General features: G+C 42.3%; 1 protein-coding gene across 1 annotated transcript; it reads right to left on the minus strand.

Annotated features, from left to right (window-relative positions):
• Positions 1-1,750: 1,750 nt before the first annotated feature.
• MFN1 (mitofusin 1) lies at positions 1,751-19,379 on the minus strand (the record flags this gene model as incomplete). The annotated part of the gene is made up of 17 exons (XM_079539848.1): positions 1,751-1,820; positions 2,374-2,508; positions 3,162-3,358; positions 3,908-4,063; positions 4,575-4,804; positions 5,751-5,853; positions 6,359-6,463; positions 7,439-7,565; positions 9,004-9,125; positions 11,923-11,990; positions 12,118-12,271; positions 12,954-13,061; positions 13,955-14,063; positions 15,081-15,205; positions 15,780-15,942; positions 18,257-18,392; positions 19,265-19,379. The coding sequence occupies 17 exons, from the start codon at positions 19,377-19,379 to the stop codon at positions 1,751-1,753; spliced, it is 2,223 nt and encodes a 740-aa protein (XP_079395974.1).
• Positions 19,380-20,152: the final 773 nt, after the last annotated feature.

The raw sequence follows: 20,152 nt of genomic DNA on the forward strand, positions 1-20,152 counted from the left end.
TTGTTAGGGACCAACCTGGACCAAAACTATTTTTTTTACAACATTCCTTCATTCTTACCAGCAGAACTCCTGTTGCACAGTGCCATCTGCCACTTTTTTTTTTTAAGGCTGTAGTACCAATTCACTGATTCTTTTCTCTACAACTGAACTAAGCAATCAATACTGCTTGGTGAAATGCAAATTCAACCTCAGTGGTTGTGGGTTTTGTCCTCCAGTGGAAGCAAGGGGGTGGCTTTTCCCTACCGAGACAGTTGTGAAATAACGTTACTACAGGAGAAAAAAGAGAGTCAATTTTTTAATAAATAACTGTAGAACACATGCATGTAAAGTTCTCATCTGGGTACAATCTCTGCAACAACGCTTCAGACGAGCACCCACACACACCTGTGACCTCACACAAAGGCTGGGCTGTCGCTCATTTTCACAGTTCTCCTTAGTCAACCTGAGACACCTCACACACTGCTAACGCCAGTTCAGAGCTGTGCTGCTGCACATCAGAACCCACCACCACGTACACTGTGGTGAAAACAGTGCTCTCAGCTTCAAGTTATTAACAACATTCCATTACTGGTAGCTTTTAAATCTACCTCCTTTTAGGATAGCCCTTATTTACCGGAATATAGCAAATCCTTAACTCTTAGGTTTTGAATTTGAGTATTTCATTAGTCTTGTTAATACATCCATAAAAATATATAAATATTCTGAAAAGGCTTTCTCTTCTAAAATAAGTTATTCTTAAAAAGTCTGGTTAGAAAAACAAAGGTGCTCAGTGATTGCAGGTGTCAGCAGCCACGTTAAGAGGCTTTGCACTGCTAGAAGTGAGCAGAGGTGGAAGTACTCCCACGTACCTGTCACACAGCTCAGGGCAGAGATCAGTGCTACAGCAGAACCGAGGAGCAGGTCAGGATGAGGAAATGCCATCAGACAGCCTCCACCTCTGCATGCAGGAGATGAGCTCTGCCAGAAGCCTGACACCCAAATCTTTCCCTCCAACATGCAAAAATGGGGTCAAAGCCGCCGACTCAGCTGCTTCTTTGCTGCACTTCACCTGGAGGTGAGTTCCAGCTGTGCTCTCAGAGATGAGCATCCATTTTACCAACTATTTGTTTTTACTTAACGCCATCTTGGCTGGAGATGCAGGAGCCAGCGGGGAAACTACAGCCTACTGCATTCTAAGAGTGACTGCTCTACAGTTACCACCTTTTGTTTCTTTATCCAAGAACTGGAAAATCTTCCCAACCCAATTCCTCTTGCTTCAAAAATGGTCAGGACTCCTGTCCACCACGCTGGAGTTCATACTTCCCTTCCTTAAAAAACCAAAACAAGCACAAATGAAAAAGCAGCATTCTTCTTCCCTGGCTATTCCTAGTCAGCTGAGAACAGGAGAGAGACAGCAGTGATAAGCACTCTCCCTGCATAAACTCCTGGATGCCAGGAAGCCAGACCTGCCCCAACTAAGCACTAACAAAAATCAGAAGAGATTTGGGTTTTTATTCTCAAGTGCCCAAAGAAATTTAGTGTTAAAGATTTTTAACCCCAAATCTTCAGAACAAACATAGCAGTTATAAGCATCCCACAGCTCTTCAGTTTGGTTCACCGTCAGAGTCCAAATTAAGCTTTACAATAATTAAGTGTAATCAAAATAAGATTAAAAATATAAATCATTTCGTGTGACTCCACGGAGAAGTGTCATCTGTAAAATTTCTACTTTGTCCTACAAAGGATCACTGGGAAGGGTAACGATGATGCTTTATTTACTCTTTTGAAGAAAATGCTTTGTAAAGCGATCTAGTTCATTCTCAAGGTGAATGGCTTTATTTCTGTAAAACAAACAAAAGCAAAGTATTCACTTCAATGCAGATCAATCACAAAGAGGGCAAGAGCAATAATTCTGTTTGGTTTCTATTCCTGAAACCCACAGCACTGAGAAAACCAGAACATTTGCTCTGGTTGGAGCCTGGGCCTACTCCTGAGTCCCTAAGCCACCCATTGCTGCAAGTTTCTGTTCCACAAAGGCCTACTGAACTGAAGGACAACCTGACAGCTGCTCTAATGCTCTCCTGTTCTCTGGGAAGGTGCCACCCCCCCGGTTTACCTGTGGGAGACAAACACTTAAAGCCACCTCTCCTATACAATAGAGTAAGGTAAAAACTGTCTAAGAGAGAGCAGTTCAGGAGCTTTTCTCATTCTCCTTGGAAGAAGTCTGCATGTATTTAACTCTTAACCAAAGAGCTGTTTGGTTCTGAGTAAAGGAAAGAGGTATCGGTGTCTACACCTGTGTATACCTCACTTGTAGGTTGAAGGTAACAGCAGGCATCCACTCAGAGGTCAGCAGTGCCAGGAACTGGTCCTGGCAGTCACACGCAGACTCACCTTAGTTGCTTGGAGTGGCTCTGTATGTTCTCCAGCTGATCTATTTCTTTGGAAAGACGGGCAATTTCTTTTTCCAGGTTTTTCTGGGTAACATCCACCTGCTGACAGAGCCGAGCAAAGGTAGTGGCCATTTCCCTGAAGGAAAAACAAGTTTGTAATTGGAGCTTGCAGAAGTCTGCCACAAAAATAATGCAGGATAAATCACACAGTGCTGCAGTGCACAGCAAAACGCTGCAATCAAAGCCTCCAGCTGCCAGGGGATTACAGAGGAATCTGCACAAATCAGGAAAATCACCTAATTTTCAAATTTAAAAGGCAACATTGATCGTAAAAAGGTACCACAGTCTGTTCTAACATCACACGTGTCAACTTTTGATCGAGTACCTACAGGTGTTAAGCCTGAGATGGGGATGCTGGCAGGAACCACTGCAGCAGCCAAGCCCAAAATCAGTGTCCATTAGAACCGAGCCTACTCCCATGTCCAACCACACAGTAACGTGTTAAAGAGTCTCGAGTCCACAACTACAGGCTCTCACATGTAAATACCCATGCAGAGGAGCACGTCTTACCCTCTCTAGGTGCCAACTTCACGCCCATAACCTAGCAACACCTATCATTGCTACAGTAACACCTTCTCCCTGTAACAATATCACAAATGTCCCTTACAATCAAGGCTGAGGGGCTGCAAGAATTTCCTGCTGCCTTCCCACACCACCTACAGCCGAGCCCACTGCCAGGACAACCCAGCACCACACGGACAAAGGTTTCTTATCCTGTGTAACACTTACTGCTGCACCTGGTGGCTGCAGTTTGCACTCGTAAGGCTGACGATCATCTGCAGCTTTTCGGTCGCGTAGTTGACGAACTGCTGCTTGAAGGCTCTCTCTTTTGCTTTAGTGGTCCAAGTTAGTCTCTCATAGAGATATAATAAGCCATACATACTTAAGGAGAGAGAGATGAGTTTCCAGCCAACTGTTTTCCAAATCTGAAAAGGAAGACTCGTTAGTTTAAATAAGAACTAATAAAATTAGTTTAAATAATTAGTTTAAATATTGTTGCTACAGAATGCAACTAGACTATAAAGAAGGAATTTATTTTCACCTTTTTTTTTTTTTTTTCTTTTTCTGTTTTTGTCTTCAGGGCCCTTTTACTAGATTAGATTGTTAGCAAATATATGACTGTCGAGCAGTACAGCTCTACCCAAATCAGCTGCTGCCCCCGTGGCTTGGAGAACATCCAGGTTACAGAAGGAGGAAGGAAAAAGCAAACTGGCTCCCACCAGTTCAACAGTACAGAAGGCACAATCAAATCACCCCACAGTTCAGAAACTGAACACAGTCAGAACATGCCCAGCTACACTCAGAGTCATCACAGCAATTTTCCCCTACAATCTGGCATCCAGTCCACCACAAGTGCTCATCCAGCCCAGCCACGCTAGTAAGTTACTACATGCTTCATGCTGCATGGTATGGAACCCCAGAAAGGAGAGAACAGCCCATCTCTGCCATCAGTGAGTGCTGCTAATACTACTTGCCACTCCGCCAACAACGATGATGCTCATAGAGGTCCGTGATGTCAGTGAAGCTAAACTCATTACCAAAGGAACCATGAAATCATCAGGTGATGTGTTCTCTGGAGTTGCAGCAGGAAGGCTGGCAGCAGATGGGGTGGTAGCTAAGGGACGAGGGATCTAGAAGAGTGGAATACAGCAGCCTGAGTCAAAAGCACTGTGGAACTACACAGGGATCGGTTTTATTTTCATATATTCAGGGTTCCGTTCATTTAAAGGGAGCTCTTCAGCACAGAAGTCTGAACAATGATCCTGGTAAACAGTGGAGGTTCTGACAGTTCCCTGTCATACAGGGGCTAGGTTAGAACGAGGGCTCTGCTCAAGGATGCAAATGTGACAAATTAAGAAGTTCCCCAGAGCGTTCAATCCAAAGGAAGACAGAACTTAGGCAACATCTGCAGAAAGTATGGGAAAGATTTTTGGTTCCCTTTTAACCCTGAATATAACTCAATAAAACAAGCCTTGTCAAAAATGTTTCACACAAAAGGACTAAGGGAACGCAGCAGGAAGCAGGGAAACAGGAGAAGCAAACAGGATTTAAAAAAAACATGTAGTAAAAAAATAATCAATATAGCCTCATTAAGGTAACACAAGGCACTTAAAAGGTCAGCCTCATCTCTGAAGCACTCACTTGTAAATTGGGATCTGCCAGTCCCAGAAGCACCCTCTGAGCATGTTTAGGACCCAAGAACCGGTTTACGAGTGAAGTCCATCCCAAGGAAAAGTGGAACATGATATCCTCCTGGAAATCCGCACACAGACTGTGACAGTTCAGATCATAGCTGAGGTCAAACTTCCTGCATGGAATCAGCAAGTGAAGCTGGTTCTGAGCACCAGAAGGCAACAATGGTTTCAGGTTTTCTAGAAACAGAACCGACAGAGAGGATGAGGCTGACAGCATGTTCCCAAGTAGAATCCTTGCAGCGCTGACCAGCTTTGAGAACTACAAGTATCCAAAGTGACTTTTTAAACAAACAAACAAAAACCTAGACAAAGAAATCCTCGAGCATTTTAGCAGTCTGGATCCTAACACAGCAGCCCGTTCACTGCTCAGATAAAACAGCCACACAAAAGCAACTTGTAGATAAAGCACCACTGTCAGAAAAGGAGACGTTAACTTCAAGTCCTCCAGCAATGGTAAAAGATGGTGGCAAGTAAGTTTGTTTATCCAGCCATTTGGTGGTGCCATACAGATAAGGCAACATTACTGAGTAAGATAACAAGGCTTCATGTAATTCAATCATCGTGCTCTAAATCTTTTATTACCAGAATCAGACCAGAGCAGAAGAAATGGATAAGCATTAACATTACATAGGAAACACTGCTACCGAAAAAACCCCCAACGTCTCAAAAAAAACAACACCCAGAGTGCTAAATCAGGATCCTACCACAACTGCTTTGGGAAACTATCCTGTAAATTCAGAGCAACACGGAGACTACACTGTAGAAACATCATGTGACAATTACTGCATTTCATGGCTAAAATGGGGTTACAAAAGGATTAGGCAAGTTCCCAGAGGGAAGTCCATTACTGCTTGCTTAAGCCATTAATGCAGATACTGTATTTTGGTTCAGAAGTCCCTTGGCAGGGCATGGATCACTCTACTGACCCTGGTTCATCCTTCCTCTCCCCAGACAGCTGTTACAGGCTATTACCAGAGACAGTCCTGAGCCAGGATGGTTTACCCTTACTGCTGTGTGGTGCAAACATTAAATCACGTTCAGAAGGAAAATTATTGTGGAAGCACATCTTCCCAGGTTGCCTTCTCTAAACAAGAAAGCCAACACCCTGCTTTGCCCACATTACCAATGATCTCCTGCTGCGACTGGTGCATCGACTCATTGACTTCACTGGAGCAGCGATCAGCCAGGTTCTTTCCCAAACCATCTTCTATGTGTTTGTTGAGTTCCTGAAGGTTTATAAAGAAAATATGCTCATCAACTTCTATTCAGCTCGTCATTTACGTTACGTTGTTCAGAGGTATGCTAAACACTAGGCGTTATTATTTGCAGTGGGAAGAAAAGCAGGTTACCATGAAAATAAGATGCCTTTAAATTGTGACGGAAAAATCTAATTAATGTGACGCAGGGAGGATTTCTCTAGGTTTGTTATCACTAAAGGCACATGGAAAAAGCATGCATTTCAATAGAAATGTGACACTGAAGAGCACACCAGTACGGTGCTGCCCTACAAAGCAGTCAGTCACAATACAGTAGGCGACTTCACTGGTCTCCAGAGAGATAAGACCAGTCCCACCAACAGTGTGGAGTCTGCTCTGGGCATTTTGCAGAGCCAGGACAGGGCAGAGAGACACCTGTATCATAAAGTTCTGTAAAGCTTAAACAAAGCACCATGTAAAATGATAAGCAAATCATGAAAACATAGAAGTCAAAGGAAAGACAAAGGAAACTTACTGTCTTATAGAGCTTCAGTACTTGAGGAGAAGGGTGAAAGTCTGAATAAAATTCATCAACTAGAACCGAAAGTCGGCAAATCTCATCAGTCATGGCAGAGGAGACCTGAAAGACAAAATGCAATCCTCTCCTATCTTTTCCAGACAGACTGGAAGCAGGCTTCTGAAACAACTCAGTTACAACAAGTAATTCAATTACCTGACACTCAGCAAGGACTGCCAGCGTGTCTTTTTATTTCTTTTCTATTCTTTGAAATGGAATATAGATGTACTTCAAATGTACTTCACAAGCTTGGGGTGGGGTATGTACCTCTGTCATGACTGAAAGGGACTGCTGTTCAGAAGCATTTGAACCTGAGAGATTTTTGACACTGCTGTGACCTGCTATGGTCAGGACACTTCAAGGTCATAATATACTCCCTCCAATCAGCTTCTGCAGCTAATCAGAAAAACTCCATCAGTCCAGAGGTAAAACCTGCAGGCTTCTCCTTACAACCACAGACAGTTTCAGATGAGCTGATCTGGATGCCAGAGGCCATGGATAATGCAATTTTTTCCCAACACACACTGGAGATGCTCTGTTTTTTCTCTTGTATGCTCAGGACACACACAGAAGTGGATTACAGCCTAGCGATCTCTTACACATCAATTAGCACTGCTAATGTGAATTAAAACAATGTCTTATCAAATACTTCAGGCTTCACCCCAGCCAAGCATCCTGGACTAATATAATCTGATAGTCTGTATTCATTTATACGCTCTTTGAACATAAATGTTGTCTCCAAATTTAGGAGAGCAAAAACCCGCCCCAAATTATGCTACCACTTTGAAAAGTGCCTATTCCAAACACTTCAAAATTCACATCTACTCAAGCTGAAGATTTGCTCTGTCCATCTTTGCAGAATTTCAGATCAAACTTCTACGAAGCTCGGAGTGCCTGTGGTCAGCCACAGCTCTAATGCTGAAGTGAAGTCACTCGTAAGAAGTTCATCTACTGCTCAACATCCACGTGCTGACAGATTCACTTATTTATCTGCCATGCTGTGTCATGCACACACTCCTCCCTCCCTGCACTACTTACTTTATTTTCCACTTCCTCAGTAACACGTTTGATTTTTTCCTTAGTATCTTCTGTCAAAATGTTCAGCTGATTTCGAACGAAGTCCAGTCTGTCCTTCTGGTCTTCTCGCTCTTCCATTGAGAGCACTCTAACAGAGCAGAAAGGAAATTACCAGCAGGTATTCTCCCAGAAATGAAGCATGTACCATTAGGCATGAACCACCGAGCTCACGGCTTCCTGAGCAGCCAAAAAAGTTCCAAGGTTACAGTAGTGGAACAAAGCAGAAACACTGACTGCTTCTGAGTGACTGCAACGTAGATACAAAATTTACAAGTGCGCTTAAAGGCTGCATTGATTGAATAGAACTCTAATGACTGGGCTTTGATATATCTTAAAAAGTAGCATTTGGAGTTGGAACTGAATAAAGAGGGAGCAGAAATGAGAGGCCTTCAATACTTAGCCTTTCCTGATTATGAGAGAAAGAAAAGATAAGCCCAAACTGTCCTGCTGCTGCTCACCGGCACCATACAACTGTTCCTTACCAATGACATGAGCCCAATGACCCTGCAGAACAGGAGGCAGCAGAAACTAACCTTGTCACAACAAACTCTCTTCAAAGGTGGCAGACCTATTGTTTAAGTAAAACACACTGAAAATCTAGAGCAGTTGTGTCTTGAAGGATCAGCAGTTACATTCAAAGACAATTCAGACTAAGAGGGGTCACTGTACAGGTTTGGGTTGGTCAACTGACAGAAAGGAGGAGGTATCAAAATATTTTCCAACAGTTTCACAGAAGGTTTTCACAGCATCTGACAAAGTGAGACAGATTAATATGTAAACAGGCAGCTTGGCAACGCTGATATGTTTGGGAAGATGAATGTCTGACAGGAATAGCAGAGTCTGTTGGGACATAAAGACACTTTATTAACAGCCACAGAAAGGAGGTGGATGGAAAGGAATGTACGAGAAAGAAGAGGCAGCAGCAAAAGTGAAGAAAAAACATTCGTATCCCAATCTCCAAGAACATGGAACTATGAGAGAGAAAAGATGAGTTATTACCACATGCACTAAGGATGCACTAAGGATGAGCAAAGAGAGAGTAAAGACACTGAAGGATACAACCTGAAAAGAGCCAGTGACACAGTCCAAAGAGCTCACATGGGCTCTTCCCAGCCCTCTGGGCACTCTTAAGCGCTTGCAAATCAGAGCACTACAGCTTCCCATGTAGTTACTCAATGTTACAACACACAAACATCTACAGATAAAGCACTGGATACAATGAGAAAAAAACTTTAAAGTTTTAAAAAATGATTGGAAAACCCACTGATTATCTTTGTGACCATAAATCAGTAAGAAGGAAAACAAAGTAAACCAAGATCAGGAGTCACAGAGCAAGGGCAAGACTGAGCAGTGCAAGAGAACGGTCAGGCTGGCACACCAGAGAAATTCTCCATTTCTCACCAATAGAAAAAAAAAAAGTGCACTTCAGAATCCAAAATGATCCAAGAAACCACCAGCATGGAAACGGCTCCAGGTCATCTAAGACCTGGAGAAACCAAAACCAACCAGCCCTCCAACACACCTACCTTTTTTCTGCTGCAGCTATGTTTATGGCGTCCATAATGTTTTTCACAGTATCTATTATCTGTTTAGCTCTGATAGTGTGCTGTTCAAACTTGGTTTTCACGGCTGACTGCGAGATACACTCCTGCGAGGAGCCCAAGCCACAACACATTACTGCAATTCCATACCAACACCTTCTGGAATTTCACTGTCAGAAAGCACTTGCTGCTATTAGCATGAACTTAAACCCATGGGAAACAAAAAGAGAAAACATACAGAAATCAAAAGATAACAGAAAAGGAATCTCAAATGAATCTACAGCAGCAGGTCTCTACCTTCATACCTTCACGTTCAGTGACAGTAATGTGCAGAGGTTTTTTTGTCTAAAACAAATGAGGAATGGAAACAAAAACCAAACTCTGTGTCTGTGTTAAATCAATCCAGCTCTTAAGAAAACTCTCCCAGCTGCCTATTGGGAACACTGAATGTCTAACGTGACCCCTGGCAATACTGCCTCACATGAGTTCTTTTTGTTGCAATTAATATTCACAGCTTCAAGCAGCAGCTCTGTGTCAGTAAAGTGTTACAAGCTTAAGTCAATACTGACAGTCCAGGCACAAACTATATAATTAGGAATTAGAAACAAAAGTTTTCCAGCAGTCCTTAACATACTGCTGAAGTGTTAAATCTATTAGTACAGAGCACTCTAAAAATTTCTTATCAATCTGAATCTTGAATACTGTACGGCAATTCAGTGCTACAGAAAATAAACTGAAAGATGTATAAATGTTAAATATGGGCAAAAGCAAATCAGTTGTGATTGGTCACGAATTAAGACTTTAGGTAAGCGTGTATCATGAGGCACGTGGCCAGTAAGAGCTGGAGCTCAGTCTGCACTGAGACCACCCAGCAGCAGCATCTTCTGTACTCAGGGGGAAGAAAGCAAGCAGCTCGTTTCCTTAGATCAGATCTGTTTTGTGGTGGTGATGTTTTGTGTAGCTTTGGTTTTTTCCAATTAGTCTGTGGGTAGCACAAACAGCATTTAAGTTGCTTTTGAAAATCTTGTCTATGACCTCAGCACTGTAAAACAAACTGCAGCTATCTACAAATAACCAAGCAAAACAAAAGAAACAAAATGAATGAAATATATTCCCTGTTCCTCGATGAAGCAGATCTAGAAATCAGCAATGAAAGGCCAGAGTTTCAGAAATATCAGCACATTGTTAGAGCTAGACTAGACACAGAGGAAAGAGTCTTCCCAGCATTAGTATGTGGTAGGTAAAAGGACGACAGTCACTCACAACACAACCAGACAATCCAAGTTAGAGCACTAGGAAAAACACAAAGGTTAATTATAGGACTGGAAAAGATAAGAGGACGACAGGAGCATTTTTGCTGTTATTCTGTAAATAACCAACTACTGAAACAAAGATAAAAGCTTTCAATGTTCCAATAACACAACCAAACCCATTGAAAGTCTACTGCCTTCCAGCATGGCCAGACAGTCTTGGTGTTAGGGAAGGACCCTGCTGCAGGGTACTAACTCAGGCTATGTTGTTCATTCCAAATTACAGCCAGAACTACTATTCTGCCCTGCATGCCTTTTCCATTCCTCCATACATCACTTCTGTTTGGTGAAGCAACTCTGCCAACCTACAACCCGTGACATAACTGGTTTGTGGTTTTACGTAGAATATTCACTCAAGACAACTGCATCCAGTCCACTGGATCCAGCACAAGGCTTATTGTGACTTCAGGATGGATCATTGTGGTGGTTGTGACCTTGGGACAAAAATTTCTCATCTTACTGTCCAGCTCGAGACTCTCAAATCTGATTTACCAATGTGCTGAGCATTTATAACACCAAATAATTTAATAAGTCACATGTCTGCCAATTTTTAAATATTCTGTGTTGAATGCATAACTGTAACTATGAAGGATTTTGCAGAAAAAGAAGTGCTTTGGATACAGCAAAAATACATGGTAGCAATTGATTTAAAAACTTAATTTCCACTTTTTCCCAACTAGTTGAAAGTTCCCTGCTCTGCCTACAGACAAAAAAAAAAAAACAAACAAAAATGCGTGTTTGGTTACAAGGAGCAACCCAAGCAAGAAACTTCAAGTCTCTTGGACTTATGTGCTGTCTGTATTCTGAACTAATTATTTCAACATCTCAGACGTCTTCCATAACAGTGCAGATAAAGCCTGAACAATCAGAGCATATCCAAGACCCCAATTTAAGATAACAAATAACAGCTTTAGAGTTATCAAATTCCACAAGATAAATAGATGCTATCACACAGGAATCAACTGATTATCTAGCCAGACCTACTGCCAAAGAACGTGTGAACTCAGCTATGACTACAGTTGAACTGAGGTTGAAGGATGGTTTCAGCACAGCACCAAGGATGCAAAAAGAGCATTATAGTTCAGAGTATCAGAGCTAAGAGGTAGATAATAGTGATAATTTCTAAACTCTGACTTTAAAAACGCAAGTAAATATTTACTTTTACATTAGTGAAACACCACCTTACTGTTTGAGTGCTGGATTGCAATAATGAATTACAAAGCTATCAGTGCAGAACAAAATAAGTCTTACAGTACAGCAGGCGTTTTAGCAGCTAATGGTTATTAAGTGACAGAAGCATTTCTAAGAGCAGTCTCTTATCATCTATACTATACTGGTATTAAGATATCAAACCATGAGCTTAGAACCCAGCTTTGACCCCTTCCCTCACAGAACAACACTGTTCTACCTGCTGCTCTAAGGGGCAACTGATGAACACAGCCAGAAGATAAGGCACAGCTGTCACATGGTTGGAATAGCTGACACTCCTCCACTTGTTCACCAAGGTCATACTCAGTAAAATTAAGCCACACATAAACAGGAGTTACCTTCACATCAGTAAAAGGGGCAGTTAAAAAAAGCCCATCATAAATACCTCAAATATCTGCTCAAAATTTTGGAATTCTTGGAATCTTGTTTGAAACCCTTCAGCAAGTGCTCCACCTGTTGAACATAGCAGACCATAAGGGAGAGAACACAGCACGAATATCCAGATCACTTTTATCAGGCTTTATGATTTTTTTTTTTGCATTTGAGGGAAAACAAGAAAAAAAAAAGATTTCCTACACACCAGTCTCTGGCATTCCTTGGGCCTTCTGTCTCCTGGCACTCAGAACTTCTTTTGCTGAAACAAAAAAGATGCGATTCCTCGCTTCTACAGGATCAATAACTTTGAGCTCATCAACGAGAAAAGTCAGACAGCGCTCCATGTGCTGCCTGCGCACCTGAGGAGAAGGTGGAAGCTCATGAGAAACAGGCAAAAACAACTGAGCTGCCATCAAATCAAAACATCCGAGCACAAAACAAACCATGCCTGACCCTTCCTTGGACTCTAGATGCCTTCTAACCCTACTGATGCAGCAGCTGCTTTAAAATCACTTAATCAGTCCTGGAAGCAAACATGTTTCCTTCTAGAACTGTCTTTATTTATGCACATTTCCTATCTCAGTCAGGTACGGAGGGAACTGATCCATTCCCCATATGCAGAGTACTGAGCATTCCTGCAAACCAGATGCCCTCAAAGAGCTGAAGAGCACACTGACAGCTCCTCCAACATGCTTTGTCACGTATCATCTGAACCCTCAGGCAGCAGTACCACAAAATCAAAAGGTAACACAAAGAACATTAAAAACAAGCTTACTGTGGAAGACAAAGGTTCTAAACAAGCCTTCCACTGCCTGCCTGCGTACACAGCAGTTTGGATTAAAGCAGCAAATTATTTCCATCTATCAATCTATCCTTTAACCTGTAAGACAAAGCTGTTGTTTTCATTCTAATAAGTGTATTACCACAGTGATTTATACAGATATATACCTCCACGTGCATAAAAGCATGCACACACAAATATATTACCATCTTTGCATATATGTATACATCAATCCAAGCAAGAGCCACCAACTCACTTACATCTTCCATATATTCTGGCTCTGATGCAGAGGCATCCCATCTATTGTTCAAGATGAAGATATTTGGCTTAGAGAGCCGTTCGTTCACTTTATGGAAAAAATGTTTTTCCTAAGAATTAAAACACAAACAGAAAACTTGCCAGGCATCTGAAACTGTCACGCATTCTTAGAATCATAGAATCATAGAATCACCAAGGTTGGAAAAGACCTAAGAGATCATCCAGTCCAACCGTTCACCTATTCCCAATAGCTCCCACTAAAGATCTTCTTAAGATCTTCTTAAGAGATCCAACTATGAACGAGGTTGTTTAAAGATTCATATTAAAAATAATTCATTAGCATTGAAAACCACAGACATCCAGCAGAAAACCACAGCTTCTGATAGTTCAAAAGTCATCAACTCTCTTAAAACCGATGCCAACAACACAAGCCAACAGTGCTGCTAACTTGTCTAAAATGGGCAGAAATACAATTAATAAAGCTTCCAAAACAGGTATTTCAGAAAACACTGCAACAAAAAAAAATCAGCTCTTTTATACATCTATCACATCATTTACTGACTGTCTTCTTTGTTACAAAACTGAATCTCCTTCAATTTTTCTTGCCTTCCATTAAGTTTGCTCCCAGCTGTGTGACAATCACAATATTTGTCAGGAAACAGAGAAAACACAAAATATGACTTGACAGTATCTGCTTTTTTTTTTTTTTTTATTTTTGCCCCCACTAAGATGCCTGGCTGAAACTGTGAAGCCTTCATTAGTTGTCATCCACCACACCAACTTTACTTTCTACAATCAGAAGCTATTCTTCATTTCCAACTGTATTTTTTTTTTCTTCAACTAAATTATTATATTATATTATTGTATTAGTTTGAACCACAAAATAGTTACATTTCCTGCTTGAGCTTCTATGGCTTGAGTCACAGAAAGAAAAAGCCACTGCTGAATGTCTCCATTTTAAACATTAAACAAAGAACTGATGGGAAGTCACTGCACACCATACCGTGTTCATGAGAGTTGACTCAGAATTGGCAACCAAGACAAACACATCAGCATCTAAGCAGAATTTGTCAATCCAGCTGTCCAGCTCTGTAGTCACATCTGTGCCAGGACTGTTGATAACAGAAAACAAATTCATTTATACAGCAATGGAGTTTCTACAGTGATGAAAATAGTTTGGGATCACTTAAGGACATTACGGTTAAGATACGAAGTCTTGCACTTTTGGTCTAATGCTGAACTCAAGTTTAAGGCAAAGAAAAAGCTCACTACCACTTAGCACTTATCTGTCACTTATTTGACCATCAACTTGTTACAAAATGCAGTGAATAAATATGCAGATCATAACAGCCAGAAAAGCATCAGGTCTGTCAGCACTCCAGTCAGAATGCTCTTCCTCCCCATATCCCAAGTTTTAGATTGTAATCAGAAAGAATAGTTATTCATTGTGCTTTTTTCCACTAATAAAGGCCTATTTAAAGTTATAGGCCTATGCACAGTTTGCATAACATAACGATCAAAATGAAGCCAGGACTATTAAGCTGTCAGTTGTTCAAAAACAAGTGGAATACAATAAGCATTAGCTCACGTCTGCAAAACCTCAGTTATTTCTGGTTCAGACCAGGGGAAGTGTCAGCTCAACACATAGCCACATTAACTAACAGTGTCAGGGAGATTTTCAGGCACTCACTAGAGTGACATGTACGTCCTGCAACCCTTAAAATAAGCTTCTAGATACGAAGTCCAGGCCGCTCACCCTTCACGTGATCGGTTTGGAGCATTTAAGGACAAGGAACGAGCAAAACATTTACAGTCGCATTGACCTTGGCCACACTTCTATGCTGCTGTTTGTTTTAAAGGGTCAGCAGGCTCAGCCAAAAGCAAGTCCCTCCTGCAGCACTCACAGGACACCTTTTTGTTCCAACCATTACAACGCCAGAATCGGCGGAGCAATGACAGGCAGCACTACGTACCAAAGAACAAGCTCTGCGCTCTTGGGAGAGGAAGAGGGGGAAAAAAAAACAGCAATAGTAACTCTACAGCAGAGCAATCAAGTCAACAAGTCTCTTTTTTAAATGCTACAGTGGCATATTTACTTGAGGAGGTGTTTATTGCAACAGAAAGCATACCTGTCCACTAAGACCAAATCGTCCCTCAGCAGCGCACACTTGGACTTGGGCCAGAAGACATGGACCAGACAGCCAGCCTTCAAATCTTTATCCATGTGAAGGGCATGAGCAAGCTGATTGACTGTCTATCAGGAACATGAAGAGAGAAGACAAACATGCAGTGTGTGCCACAAATGAGTCTGCAAAGCAGCCTAACTGAGTTCCCCACAAACTGTCAAAAGCGTAATATTGACTTTTGGTGAATATTTGTGCCTTTCTTTTAAAAAGATTTTTTTCCCATCTTCTTAACACTTGCTACTACTTAAAGAATGAGTTGTGCTTCAAAAAGTACATGGGAGTTTTGAGTATTCCTCACAGGGCTCCATGTGAGACTGAGAGCTGTCATGAATTTGCCTCAGGGCTTTAAGGCTTCCCCGTGAGCAGCACAGGAAGGTAAGTGCCCTAAGGCCAACTAGAGATGCTGTTGATCTTTAGCAAGTAAGAGAGCTTACTGACAGTCCTGCAAAAATTGATCACTCAATATACACTCTGCTACAATGACATACACCTTAGCCACTTTCAGTTTCACCTACTAGCTTATAAATGATAAATGAGTTATCCTTATACTTCCATTAGACTTCAAACTGCTGTTAAAGACAGAACCTTTGAGAAAATGTTCCTGTGAAAAAAGACTTTTTTTTCTCCATTCCAGAACTCTACCTTGACACTCTTCTTCTCATCCGACCCCTCTGTCATGAGGTAGGCTTTATCTCCATCAGTCCCTTCCACGCTGAGAAAGCAGTTGGTCGTGTGGCCAATCCCACTAGGAAGTACCTTATCCCACAGCATTGCATTAATGACCGAACTTTTTCCACTGCTTGTTCTAGAGGAAAAAAATAATGAGAGCACTCTGAGCACAGTGAAGCAGCATCAAGCACACCTTCCTTATGAATTGAATGCACTCCCTTTTAATCATGTTAGGCCCATGCTATTTTGGGGTGTGAGAGAGCATCAAACCACTTCATCATGGCTTGCCAGAAAAGAATAGAAAGTGCAGGAAAAAGAATAGAAAGTGCAGGAAAAGTTCATCAGAATAGCAATTACAGCACCCTTTCTTGATATCAACATCTCCTGTCCAATCAAGAAAGCCAATTTCCATGTGCATAACTCATGCCATCCGAACAAGCCCAGCCTGTACTGAAAAGTCAGCCTTTACATGGCATATCTATATCTATATAAGGGATCTGTTAAAAAAAAAAAAAAAAAAAAAAAAAGCAAAAAAAGCAGTCCAATTCTGCTGCACCAGAAAAAGCATCTAGCCTAAAACAATGCCTCAGATCAATGCAAAGCAGTTGCTAAATACCACCACCCTGTCCCTCAGAAGGGGCAGCTTGCCCTCTGTCTTGGGCCAGTGCTGGAATTCCCAGAGAAAAGAACTGATGGAAAACCTGTGTAATATTTCGGATAGAATGTTTTGATCGGGTAACAATTCAACATTCCTGCATGAGCAAAGCTAAGGGAGTAATTCCAGAGATGCTGGAGGACATGAGGAAAAGGTTGCATTACAGGAGCAGAAGAGGACTTAGTAGCCTCTGTGATGGCATCAACAGCGACTACTTAAAATGCCTGTGAAATTGCCATCTCTGTAACTTAACACACTGCCCTCAGAAAACATCGATCTGTGCCAGTCAGGAAGGAACCAGGGCTTCTGATATAGCCTCTAAAGCATTAGATGTGGTGTAAAAGGAGCACTGTATCAACGTCCTGAGATATGCCTCCAAGTACTGCTGTCTGGGAATTCTTGTTACAGCCAACTCCAAACAATTTAATCAACGATAATCTCAACTTAATCAACATCTCCAAAGGAAGATGTAAAGCGGTGTGCAAAAAGATAATCAAATTTATTTCTTGCATGCAATCCTTATAATGCAAATGCTGTTTTTAATCATGGAACTTAGTCTTGTCCTTAGTTCAGAAAGAAAAAGTAGCTCAATTAAATCAGTGTTCTCTTGACTCAATGCAACTGCTCACCAACTCAGCACCTCCACAAGGACGTGAAGTTCTCAGCAATGCCCCATTCTGCAGTAAACCTCACCCAGTAAGATTTGAGACTTAACTCTTACACAATGGTGTGAAGTAAACACGGGCTGTAATTTGTTAACTGAGCTACTTCCTCTAGCAGAAAGTTCAGGACTCACTGTAAAACACTTAACAAATTCATTCAGAACGTCAGAGGGAGAGTTCAGGTTAAGGTTTAATTCATTATCTCCTGTGCTGAACTTGCAAAAGCAACATTCACCATGTAGCACAGCTAGTAAATGCATTCAGCTTTTAACTTCGTGAAATGCCAAGGTTCAGATACAGTTTACTTATCCCAGCTCCTCTCATCTTTTTTCTTTAAATAATGGAGCAACTGCTAGCAGAGTGAGAGTGCAACCACATACAACACTCAGTGCTGTATGTACTTTTTTCATACCAGCACCATTTTTTCAGTTAAAAAAAGTCATATACCAGAAAATACACGTAACCATTTAAATAATCTATAACTTTGAAAACGCTAACTAAATATGCAAAGTATTTGATACTCATTCTGTAAAAAGACAGCGAATTCAGATTTTTCCTTGTTAAGGGATTCCAGGGCAGCAGAAATTCACGTCGCGTTCAGATTTGTCTGCAAGCCATGTAATGCATTGTTACTATTTTCCCTAATAAGCACCACATAGACCTATGGAACTAATGGCACAACCAGCACAGCAAGGGCCTCTAACACTGCCTATTTTTCTTCAGTTGCTTATATGTGGAAATGAACAGCTCCAATTTTTGTTTTTCAGCACTTATAATACACACCAACAGAAGTTCTTAAAAACAGTAGTTCAGTACAACAAACACTCTGAACAAACAAAGCCACCAAGTTAAACAAACAGAACATTCAGGAGAAGGCAACTCTCATCTTCCTAAGTCAAATAATAGACCTACACAAAAAAAACATTTTATGTAACCTACCCATAAAAATATGTAGCAAGACATACATAATTAAACTACACAAATAGAACAAGATGGTGTCACAGAAATGTTTAGCACCCATTAGGGGAGGAGTGAGCATGTTCAAAGAATAATCATATAATGAACTAATTCTGGTGCAGGTAAGTTACAAACATGGATGTTAAGTTCTGAAAGAGATCAAATTCATTCATTACCTGCCAAAAAATGCCACTTTCATGTGTCTCCGTGAAAGCACTTCACCGATGACTGCTAACTTCTTTTTATATGCCTGTATTTCTGCTAATTCATCTTCTGTTGCTATACGTTCAAGCTCTGGGTTTCTGTATGTTGCTACACATAGAAAAAAAAACAACAAAAGCTATCACATACAGAATGCATACTCCGGGATACAAGACCTACATTATCAATACTTTGCATGACAAAGATATGTCTAAATTTTAATTATGCAGCAGTAGGAAAGCAAAAATAACTCCATGATGTGAGCCCATCATTTAAGAGTTCCACAGAGCACTCGGGAAATCATGTTAAATCACTACAGATGAATCAACAAACTCACTACTAAAGTTAAAAACAATCTATGTTTAAAGAGAATGCAGAGATCTCAGAATATGAACGGCCCTCTTCAGCACACCAGGCTGTGTCCATGGGCTTACTGCCTGGCCTTTGTGACACTGCCTCCTTCAGAAAGCCAAACAAGGACTGCCATGGACACTAGAGCCAGGCTGGGCTGCCCTCTCAGCACAGAGCTCAGCGGAGTGATGAGCAACCAAGCTGTGTGGCAACGTGCATCTCCACACTGCTGAAACCTGTGGTGTTGTAACCACAGGTTTTTTACATCATATCTTTATGATCCACTTTCCTATCAGAGAGATCAACCTGCTTAACAGGTAGCACAGCCTGTCAATGCTTTTCTTTGTGCAATGAACTGAAACGGGGCTGTAAGTGGCCCCAACCCACATGAGGTAGCTCAGCTTCCACCATCACAGAAATGCCACACGATGCAGCCAGCTATTATTAGGCACAGCCATCCCAGGTATGGCTACTAGTACAGCATTTCACTTTCCTCAAGCAAAAAGCACAGCGATGTCTGAAGGCATACATTCACACAAGCAGCACACAGATATGTACCATAACACATGCTGCACTACCACGAAGTCAATTCAAAGCAACGGATCAGGCCTTACATCAAGTCAAAAACTGACCTTCCACAAAAGCAGCCCCCTCAGTGACGTAGTCCAGCAGCTGCTCAAAGATGGCAGTGATGGTCTTTTTGGCCAGCACGAAGTGCTTCAGCGGGGACACGGCGGCTTCTGCCATTATGTAACTGTGAGGAAAGTTGCACAAAGTGACCGAAACACGCAGAGAGCCCGCGTCAGTGAAAATCGACGTGCTCTCAGCACACTGGGTAATTAAAACAGATCAGCTCTCAGGTAATTAAAACAAACAACAACGTAACCGATGGAAGTAATGCTGGCAAACCCTTCACCCTCCCCACCACTCACGCTGACAGCTGCTCACAAAGCACAGCTTCAGCACCGATTTCGTACGGCTCCGTACGGCTCGTTCCCAAGCACGCCTCACCCCCAGTCCTCCATTTAACCCCGCTCCCGCCCGGAGGTCACAGCCTTCTCCCTCGGCCAGGCCCGGGCATCACGGACGGGGCCAAACGAGGCCAGGCCGCAGCTCCCCGCGCAGCCCCGCAGGTCGGACAGCGCTGCGGGCCGAGGCCCCCGTTCCTCCTCAGGCCCCGCCGTTACCAGGCAACCGCCGCGCCGCCGGCGGGGCACCGTGCTGCCGCCGCCGCCGCCTCCTGCCCCGCCGCCGGGCCGCACACTGACGCCACTTCCACTTCCGCCTCCTCCCCCTCCACCTCCCGGCTCCGCCCGCGGGACGGAGCGGCGGCCGCCATGTTTAGTGAGGGGTCGCGGGGTGGTGGCCGCCATCTGCAAGGAGGGCGGAGGGGACGGGCGCGTGTGAAATGGAGACGGGGCGCTGAGGGGAAGTAGCCCCTCTCTGCCCTTTACAACTGCCAGGGCTATGGTTAATTTTTAAAATAGATATATTTTATATTTTTTGCCATAGCTTCTTCC

Source organism: Tetrao urogallus, assembly GCF_951394365.1.
Source record: "Tetrao urogallus genome assembly, chromosome: 9".
In the NCBI taxonomy this organism is placed as follows: Eukaryota; Metazoa; Chordata; class Aves; order Galliformes; family Phasianidae; genus Tetrao; species Tetrao urogallus.